The sequence below is a fragment of the Psilocybe cubensis genome, chromosome 12, assembly GCF_017499595.1.
Source record: "Psilocybe cubensis strain MGC-MH-2018 chromosome 12, whole genome shotgun sequence".
Classification (NCBI taxonomy): domain Eukaryota; kingdom Fungi; phylum Basidiomycota; class Agaricomycetes; order Agaricales; family Agrocybaceae; genus Psilocybe; species Psilocybe cubensis.
The window spans coordinates 1547211-1557882 of record NC_063010.1 but is presented as its reverse complement, the minus strand read 5'-3'; the positions used below and the strand labels follow the sequence as shown (position 1 = coordinate 1557882).

The 10672-nt window shown below is 44.7% G+C and overlaps 2 protein-coding genes across 2 annotated transcripts; both read right to left on the bottom strand.

Annotated features, from left to right (window-relative positions):
• Positions 1 to 4542: 4542 nt before the first annotated feature.
• Positions 4543 to 8173, bottom strand: JR316_0012485 (uncharacterized protein; the record flags this gene model as incomplete). Its single annotated transcript, XM_047898110.1, has 11 exons — positions 4543 to 5010; positions 5074 to 5678; positions 5729 to 5824; positions 5869 to 5967; positions 6035 to 6148; positions 6211 to 6378; positions 6436 to 6650; positions 7191 to 7255; positions 7337 to 7860; positions 7922 to 8014; positions 8080 to 8173. The coding sequence occupies 11 exons, from the start codon at positions 8171 to 8173 to the stop codon at positions 4543 to 4545; spliced, it is 2541 nt and encodes an 846-aa protein (XP_047742999.1).
• A 203-nt stretch (positions 8174 to 8376) lies between these two features.
• Positions 8377 to 8953, bottom strand: JR316_0012484 (uncharacterized protein; the record flags this gene model as incomplete). Its single annotated transcript, XM_047898109.1, has 3 exons — positions 8377 to 8622; positions 8718 to 8892; positions 8934 to 8953. 3 exons carry the CDS (start codon positions 8951 to 8953, stop codon positions 8377 to 8379), a joined length of 441 nt encoding a protein of 146 aa, XP_047742998.1.
• Positions 8954 to 10672: the final 1719 nt, after the last annotated feature.

Here is a 10672-nt window from a genome sequence, read left to right as displayed (position 1 = left end):
TCGAGCGAGGTGAGTGGCAAATTTCATTGAGGCTAGTATCCGCTATTGTGTTTTTAGATCACGGACGGCGGCGGGGGAAGTTAGAGAATAACTATCTAAACAAAAAAGAGAAAAACGGAGAATCTAACAAACTTAGCATTCACACTGTGACGAAACTAGAGGGACGACTTACATAGAAAAATGAGGTCCAACACATCAGATCTCTTGAGGCTCGGGTGTTCGACAAAACTCTGAGCTCGAGGCGCTCTATGAGTGTGGCATCGGGGGCGATGGCGTGCTTTAATATTTATGTTGAATATCACTTGATGATGGGCGATTGTATGCATTCGGCGACTTTTATGGCAGATATAATGACCCCCAAGCCTTGAGTGTTCTTGTGATGACGAGACCAAGGATTTAGTGATTTGGCATGAGGGTACAAGTCCTGAACACCTAGGATAAGATAGTGAGGCAACGAATTAAAGCAGGAATAGGCCTCACTCACCAGAGAAGAGATCTTTCGACGCAAAGACCTGACACATAACCTATAACTACTTTGAGAGCAAAACCAAAAGAAAAAAATGAAGCTAAACGCGAAAACGAAAACGAAAAAGGAGAAAAAAAACCTAGGGAACAGAAATTAGGCAATAAGGCTTAGTAAAGATACTCAAGGCGGACTCACATCTGAAATGAGCACAGGTGCCCCAAGATCGGATTCACTCCAGACGGCTCCATTGTTAGGTTATGACTGAATAATTGTCGCTGATATGCTGCCAGTGTGCATTTATTGCGGAGGGCCTATAGGTGAATTTAAACTGCGAGCCCTACAAAAAAAATTAGACGGTCATGATAAAGGGCAAGTTAACTTACTAGTCACGATCTTTCCAATACATGACAGGCCGAAGATAACTCGAGTATTTCGAGGAATGCTGGAAACGTTGCATATCATAAATTTGAATGTCAAGGATTGTACAAGACTCACTGAAGGTGCCCTTTCCCGAGGAGTGCCCATCCATATCCCAACCAAACTTCGATGCTATCACATAACTAATAAGCAAGAGCAATGCATCGAATTCAAGGAACGAAACGTGTTCAAGTATCGCAATCAAGGTGTTTGCGGCATCATGTCGGTCGTCGTCCGAGGCTACGAAGAAATTAAGTCAACGCTATCAAACAACAGAAGAAACAAACTAACCTCACGCCAACCACCACTCGCCCAAGCCCACCCAGCACACAAGGTCCAAAGCAAGCTTTTATCAATCTCCACCCCTGCGATTCACGGTAGAAGCGACGATGTCCTGCAAATCTACCGCTACTGCTTAGGGGGGTGGGCGAACCAACCAGCACTCCGTACCTCACCCCCTGGTTTCCACGACCCCCAATTACAGGAGTGGCGGCGGGGGGGTGCCACACATCGAGCGGGTAGGGTCAATTTCAACTGCCCCGCATGTCATAAGACAATCGCGCACTCCAGCCTGACACCAGCAGACTGAAGATACGCGACCTGAATGGAGTGGTATACTTCTGTGCTGGGCTTCTTGACCGTTGTGTGCGAGCGAGCCTGCGTTGTGTGGGATTGGTTAGTGGCTTTCAGGGAGATGGGACAGATGTTGGTTGGTCCAAGGCGGGTTGATCAAATTGCTGTGGGACGTTGTTAGCACAATTTTGACCTAGGCGAGATGGACTTACGCATGTGGGGAGTTGCCAGACCAATTACGGTGAAGATAGCTCAAGGCGGGGTAATAAAAGTGCTACTCAATGATGTTAGTAGACAATCTGATAAAGGCGGGTTGACTGTAACTTACTTTGTTTGAATAAGAGCTATCACATGTAGAGAAATCGTCAAATGTATATAAGGAACTCTTCGAAAATGAGATGAGATGATGGTAGAAGAGAGTCAAGAGACGATGGGGGTCTCTGTACACAACCGTCCGATTATTATACCCTCCCAGGGTATGTTCCTGTTTGCTTCCAGCTTCCCTCGATCTCTGACATGATTCCCCAAAACGGATCTTCGTATGTCGTCAGTGCACGCGACATAAACATGGCACGACAAACCGGACATGATGGAGTGAGCGACCGGCAGACACAAACAATCGAAACCACAAATTCATTCATAAATAGTCAGCCCGTGGATTTCTGTGTATTGTCGTTCGCAAGTCGTCCGTTGGGTAAAGTTGTCACGGTCGAGTTTTGACCACAGTGATCAAAATCTGCAGCGCGAGCTCACAAATCATAGGTATTGAGGGTCGGGAACCGATTCCATCTGCATACACGGGAAGGATGAACAACAGGGCACGCGTTGTACAATAATGAGCATAGAAGCAAGATAAAAAATGAGTCACGACTCACTAGCAAGGGGTAATCCCCTCACAATCTCGCGTTCACCTTACTGTACCCGTACGTCCAGCCTACCCACTCTGTTCTCGTCTTGTCGCGACAGAGAGAAGAGGAGACGGAACTCTGGTGTTCAGACCAAAATCTGCGTTTGGGACTGGATGTAGTGTTAGGGATGATGATGCGTGTATGTAGTTAGAGAAAAACCAATCGAGGTTGAGCTTGAGCTCATTAAACTGAACATATCAAAAGACCCACATACCCTCATCCATTTTCATTCCGTCCGTCTCGTCTAGAAGATGGACATGGTATGGTAGCCTACCTGAACGTATGGGGCAAGTCTGATTGTCACCACTGCTTTTTTACGTTCGATAATTGCAGACAGGTACGGTGGGGAGAAGGGGTGGGATTTTTTCAACATGAAAAGGATATTTGACCAGGTAAAAACAATGACCAAGATCAAGTCGAGGGAGAAAACAAGCGGAAGGTGTCGGAAAAAGTTGCACATATTCAAATATCACTGGTACCAGACATCAGCGTCAGAAATGCCACATAGACATGTACGTACGCCTTATAACCTCCCGAGAAGCTAGCGTAGACCGACTGAAGCACTGGCGTTTATTGCTGCCGTTGCTTGAACTAATCAAGTTACTTATCAAGGCACAGGTGGAACAAGCTGGATTAAAGTATTACGCCGTGCTCAAACCGGGTCGCCGGAAATCACCGACTTCGTCGTATCTAATCGCGTTTTGGGTTTTTCTGTTGATTTTTTTGCTTTCTGCAAGGAACCTCCACATCCATCCCCTACGTCGGCCTATCATACTGCGCTCAAAAAGTTGTCGCAGATGCTCGGAGAAGCTCTGAAATGGCATCACTTACAACTCACGTATCTACCCACGTCACACTAGGATAGGCGATAGCGAAGCAAGGGCGGCTTGGTGTGGATGCGTAGCAATGGGAAAGGTACACATGTATTTAGCCTTTAACTGAATGAGTGCGCAAGGTTTTCACAAGTTGAAAATGCAGAGAAAGGATACAAAGTCTCGAGCAGTCGTTCAGGGTCGAGAAGAGACACGGCGCGCTTAGATTCTTTGCTTTATTTGAGATTCTGATCTTTTCCTAGGGATTTTGTGCATCGGATTCATTATCGAGGATGAACAGCGCACTGTTACTTTTTTTTTGTTCTATTAAAATGCCTATACTGATATTGCTACCACGCACAGATATATGCGCATTGTCATGCACATCTCAATGACCATCCCATTCTCTCTTCCGAACTTGAAATAATTCATGCAAGACGCGCAAACACACCGTGTACCACCTATACGACACGCACAATTACCTATTGAATATCAATGCCGCCATCTGTAAACAATCTATAAACCCCTGCGTTCTTCTGTCCCGCTTCAAAATTCGGATTTGGAATTTGCATCTCACCGATCGCTCTCACACTTTTCTGCTGCTCCCAGACACAGTGACGTCGATACCGTTGAAACGCTGAGTTCAAAACCTTTATACCACACCAGAAAGACAGCATCTAATGAACTGGCTACCTCTCCCCCATCTATTTATTTGCCCTGTCAGCGCAACAGTCTTGCCGCCCTCCTTAACTGTCAGCCACCTCTACCCAGATTCGGTACTGCTCTCATCAAGCTCTATGCTGGAAACAATCAGTGTGACCGCTTCCCGTCAAGCTTCTTCCATTATTACTTCCTTAACAGCAACAACGAGCGGCATGCATTTGCATCGCTGCTACCTTACACTATACCAAGCATCTGTCAAGGGGCTCGTGGTCTCGGTGTCTCTCACACTCCTGCCGTCAAACTCAAAGAGCATCCAGAAAGCTTACTAGTATATATTTCTTGCTGGTGCTGACTATCTCTTCTTCCTTATCCGCCATTATCTCACATCTGCCTTCAGCAAGTAGCAAAACTGCTTCTGTCTCCACCTCTGTGCCATTCTCATGCGAAATTAACAGCGCACAATGCTTGTCTGACTCCCATCTCTCGTTATCTCTATGCTAAAGAGTAAAAAACCACCACTTATCTTTTCAACAACTTAGTCGTCATCGTTGTAATGCCTCCCGAGAGTAGAATCATGACCAAGAAACTTTATGCATGGCATTTGGTATGAGGTATCAAGCGAGATCCAATACAAATTGTAAAGTACAAAATTTAGTGAGTACACTACAACTCTCTGTCGCCCTTCTCTGGCTCCGGAAGAATATCATGGCTCCGGAAGAATATCATTAACCATAACGAGAGTAGTAAAACTTTCCTTCTCTTTCTCGTTGATTTCGTTTTCACTGTGCATATAATTGATTACTTGTGTCCAGAACCTTAGGCTAAGATCAGGGTGAGCAGCACTATTGCCTGCATCCCTGAACGTATTGGTACTGTGCGCCATCCATTCCATAGCGAGGTCATTGCTCAGGAGCAACTGGATAGCAGCCAAATGATCTTTGTTGAGTGAGGTGCTTGGATTTTCTAAAAGCTGACGTGCAACTTGAAGTCTTTTGTCGTCTCCAGAGAGGGACTGGTCTCTAAGAATTTGATCCAGTTTTTCTCTCCAGAACCTCGCATTTCCATGTCTTTTTTTCAAATATATAGGCACCAGACCTAACATTGCTGCCAACCTTTCTTGTGTGGTTTCAATAATTCTTCGGCGACGGATTTGGTTCATCCATTTCGGATCCTACGAGCACAACAGTCATAAGTTAAAACAACTAAAAAAGTGTAGAGGTCGCAACAAGGATACCTGGGTTTCAGTATAATCAGTGGCATCCCTAGTCACCTCGTCGGATACCGCTCCAATAGCACCTTCAATGGTGAGTGTATCTGTAGCAATCCTTGATGTTATTTCATGTCTATCCTTTGACGTTAATTGAAGTTTGTGTTCAAGCTCCTGTCGCTCTCTTGTTAGCGTTTCAATTATGGATTGAAGTCTACTTTGCTCAGCCTTCCACTTGGCCCTCTCCATGTTAAATTGGGATGTGAGTTTTTTCATATCTGTTGTTTTATTTTGAATAGTGGATTGAAGTATGCGCCGACCTTCATATGCCTGATTTAGTAAGTCCAATTGGTTCATCGATTCACTTTCCAGTTCATCGCGCTCCTTTTTAAGATTTGAATATGTAATCTTCAGCTCTTCTAACTCGTTTTTCAGCGACTCCAAAGACTTGATTTCTGCCAGATCTTGCATTTCCTCCGTAGCAGAACCTTCCTGTGATTCAGAATATCCTTGCTTTGGCAATGCATCTTCTTGCAAAGGTTCTGAGTCATTGACCAAAGCCGTTCCAAGAACAACTTCCCCAATCTCTGAATTGGGTTCGCTGATCTGATCATTAACCGGAGCAATAAGATCTAGAATTAGTTGGTTAGATTGGTCTTGGAATCCGACAATGATCACACACCTTGGGGGGGCTGGGGAACGCTGCCCTTTGACAGTGACAACAAGAGAAATGCATCCTCCAGCGTGGGTTTCCTTTCTTCTGCAACGATGGTGAATGCTGATCGACATACTGTTCATAGAGATTTAGGTAAAACTACTAACCTTGCTCTGCCCGGGCAGAAGCTAAGGAACTACTCCCGCTTGCTTGCTTCAGAGATTCCATCTTCATACGAGTTTTCTCTCTCTTCCGCTTCTTTTTATCTGCGTAGATAGTCAAAGGTAAATGTGAGTAATGCAATAATTAAATTGTTGCTGACAATAAACACACCTGATGATTCATAATCAGGCTCCGCGTTCGAGATGTTCTCCGAGTCTGGTTCAGCTTGGGCTGTCTGGCCTTCATTTATTTTACTGAAGAAGGCTCTTACGGACATCCTCTCATCTAAGATTTGTCAAAGATATAAGAAGACCGCATACACCACTTATCAGAGAAGATACACATACACAAATCTCTGTCAACTTCATGGTCGTTGACCCCATGCTCAATTGAAGGAGCAGCCAGCGAAAGGTGCCATACATTGGAATAGTATTCGACAATAATCGATCTTTCACCATCTAACCAATGGCCCGGGACTAAAAATGCCTTAAGATCACTGTGCTCGCTACTAGTGCCTACTATATAGCTATATCAACGATGTAATTTGATAAATTGGAGAGAAAGCCACATACCTTCATGATCTAATGGCTCAAGAGGAACTACCAATTGGCTACCGGCACACCGTGGAATTTGTGCCTTTGGGACACCGGCGTTTTTCGAAATCTTATTGATAAATTCCCTTTCAATGTGATTTTTATCCTTTCCTCCGCATTCAATTTGAAGATTGACAGCATCAGTGCTCCTGTCGGTGTGTAACTGGATTTTGAGAACCTTCATGTTCGATGACCTGTATAAAGGGTAGAAAAAAACAGAGGAGTCGATTCTTTCATTATAATTAGTCTTTATAAATCATCACCTGGCGTTATCGATGACTATTTCCTCCGACACTCCTCATGTTCGTGGTAAAATGGGTGTGGAAAAGAATAGATAGGTATCCAAGCACATGCTGCGCTTTTTAATCAACCTCCTACCTAGTAGAAAATAGTATAGCCTCTTTCCACTAGCAGATTTCTCCGCTAAAGGAAGACAATGTTAGCTTACTGTTCCAAACTTACATATTCCGATTGAGAAACAAGTTCACAGAATTCATACAATTGGTAAACAATAGGATCAACAACAACATGGTAGTGACTAGACTCAGAACTGGCACACATATAACTAAGGACGTTGGAAAGCAAAAGCAGGCCAATACAAGATATAATTGTCAAAGCAATAAAATCGGTGGAAGTCTACAAGTAAACATAGTCGCAGTAGACGAAGGATTATAGGACTTATGTAGGTGCATTGTCGGTAACGGCTTCAGCAGGGGAAGGACAAGGGAAGGAACCCATTCTTGTCATCAACATCAACCGTTTTCTTGCCAGATGCATCTCTGACGTGGTTTCTCAAATTCTAAGCAGCCCAGCAAAAGGAATTATTTTTCTAATAAGATATATGTCAAGACAATATTAAGACCCAAATTTGACACAATACCTCAACACGATGGTGCTTAATGAAGCTGACTACGGCGGCCAATTCGTCGATTTCTTCTTTAAAATTGGCCAGTTTGGAGGAAATCTGATGGTCAAACTCTTTCCATTCCTGTTGCACTGTGCAAATTTGGGCCCTCTGTTCTTCAAACTGTAGTTTCAAAGTCAGTACCGCCCTGTCACACTTCTCCCAGTGCAATCTATTTTTCTCCTGTGCCTCGTGCAAAGCGGTAGCAAATTCGTCAATTGTGGCATCCATGATTGCGAGGTCAGAGTCAATCTCCCTATCCAAAGCAGCCATGCCTTCGGTTATTGAGGCTAATCGGGCTGCATTCGCATTACGCTCTGCTTCCCGAGTGAGCCTTTCCTTTTGATATTCCTCCCGCTTCAAATTCAAGGCCTTGGATTTTACCATCACAGTGTTTGCATTGAGTATGCTACCGGGTGGTTCAGATTGTGTTTGACTGGTTCTGTTTGAATCAGAGGAAGAAAGGCTATCCTCCGATCTGCGTTGTCGTTCTTCAACTGCTGTATGAAAGTAGAAAATAATTTCGTTGTGTGCTCGGAATGATGTTCCATCGGTCCTTACCTTGCTGACTCCTAGCTGTAGATTCCTTCTTCTTCTTCAGCCTCCTCTGGCTTCTCTTAGAGATATTTCCTGGCACAACAATTTCTGGGGCATCTGCGATGGTGAACACGACGTTGTGAGTACTGTGTAATTGTGTGGCATTAGGAAGTATTACACACTTGGTTTGACTTGAACCAGTGGTCGTGACCGATTATTGCCACCATCAGTTTCTGGCAGTGTGTGTACTTCTATCTTGTCGGCAAGGCTAACCATGGCAGGCCTTCGAATTAGATGAAAGAATGAAAGACAAGGTAGATTTACGTTCAACTTTGGATTCCGGATGACATGACAAACTCGGCACCGATGGCTGCTTACGTCACACCGTTATTGGTTGCCTCGCAGGGTCTACCAACTTGACGTCAATCCATTGCTATCCCATTTCACACAGTTTAATGCTTTTGATTAACACTGAAATGCTACAGCTCTGTCTCTTGGGAAATTGTAGATAGGACAATCAGATTGTCTTTGTATAAGGCATTCAACTCCGGATTCCACTCAATATATGGGGGGCCGCCACCCATCACACAGTGGCCACCAGGCAAAATTTTGGAAGTCGACAACGCCTCAAGACTAGTTGCCTTGATCGCGTCCTGCAGCACAAACGTGCTTTTTGTGGAGTACCGCGGAGTCTGCTGCACCGTTTCCCCAAGAAACGAATCAACCTAGCGGCATACGTTAAATTAAAAAAACAAAGGAGATCTGGAGCTCACGCTGCCTCCACGCATGCGACATTTCAAATACCGCGCCGCGCCCACACTGGGCGTTTTTCAGAACCAGCTCCGCCCATCAACACGTCGACAATCCCTCCACTCGTGATGGACGCGACTGTTCCGTCCACCGACATCGCGCCGTTTGTGCCAGGCGGGTCCGTCTTCAGCGTTGTGATCAAGCGCGGAGACAAGGGCGACAGGATGCCCAACTCCGATGCAAGCCTATGATTTCAAGCAGCAGTACTCTAACATGAATCACTCACCAAAGCGCAGCAAACACCATCTTCGTCGGGCACCACCCACTACTCGAGCGGCCGTACACCAGGGGTGCCGTCAAACCCAACACCATACCACCCATATCAACATCAAGCAGCGTTATTGATTGTGGTCCAAGTCGTGGTCTATGTAGCCTTTTGGACAGCTCCCGTCTGACCCTAGGCTGGGTTGCAAGTTTCAACGTTCATGCGTTGCAACTCCAGAGTCGGGTACTCGTTAGCGTAGTCGGGTGTTGGGGGTATCTTTCAAAGATACCCCCAACACCTTTGACCAGTTGAGTACATCACATTGGCTTTCCCGAATCAAGTAATCATGGCATTAACAGCCCAAAGCTTGTCCTATTAGACGTTACAGTGACGCAATCTAACCTACGAGTCATGAAATGTCTTTGAAAAGAATGAAAAAATGCCCGTTATAAGACAGAATAAAAGGTCAAAATGTATGAGGCAATGCAAACAAAGCGTTGTTAATACATCCAGCGTGGTGAGTGACGATTTCACTGGGACTACAAACGGTAGCAGAAAAAACGTGTGCATCTATCTAAAAAGAAAAAGAGAAAAACAGAGAATCTAATAAACTTAGTATTCACATTGTAACAAAACAAGAGGGACGACTTACATAGAATAATGAGGTCCAACACATCAGATCTCTTTAGACTCGGGTGTTCGACAAAGCTCTGAGCTCGAGGCGCTCTATTAGTGTGGCATCGGGGGCGATGGCGTGCTTTGAGATTTATATTGAATATCATTTGACGATGACTGCTTGTATGCATTCGGGGACTTTTGTGGCAGATATAATGACCTCCTAGGCCTTCAGTGTTCTTGTGATGACGAAGGCAAGAATTTAGTGACATGTGATAGGAGTACAAGTCCTGAAAACCTGGAATAAGATAGTGAGACGATGAATTATGGCAGGGACAGGTTTTACTCACCAGAGAAGAGATCTTTCGACGCAAAGACCCTGACACATAACCTTGTGACTACTTTGAGAGCAAAACTAAAAGAAAAAAAAGAAGCTAAACGCGAAAACGAAAACAAAAAAGGAGAAAAAAACTTGGGGAACAGTAATTAGGCAATAAGGCTTATTGAGGATGATCAACGGGCGGACTCACAGCTGAAGCGGAATACAGGTACCCCAAGATCTGACTTCACTCCAGATGGCTCCATTGTTGGGCTATGACTGAATGACTGGCGTTGATGTGTTGCCAGTGTACATGTATTGCGGAGGGCCTAGGTAAAGTTAAACTGCGAGCCTTGCGAGAAAGAAATTAGACAGTCATGATAAAGGGAAAGTTAACTTACTAGTCATGATCTTTCCAATACATGACAGGGTAAAGAAGATCTCGAGTATCTCGAGGAATGCTAGAAATATTGCATATCAAAAGTTGGAACATCAAGTACTGTACGAGACTTACTGAAGGTGCCCTTTCCCGAGGAGTGCCCATCCATATCCCAACCAGACTTCGATGCTATCACATAAACTAATAAGCAAGCGTAATGCGTCGAATACGAGGAATAAAACGCGTTAAAGTATCGCAATCAAAGGGTGTGCAGTATCGTGTTGGTTGTCGTCTGAGGCTACAAAAGAAATAAGCCAATGTTATCAAAGAAAAGCAAAAAAAAAAAAAAAACAAACTTACCCCACGCCAACCACCACTCGCCCAAGCCCACCCAGCACACAAGGTCCAAAGCAAGCTTTTATCAATCTCCACCCCTGCGATTCACGG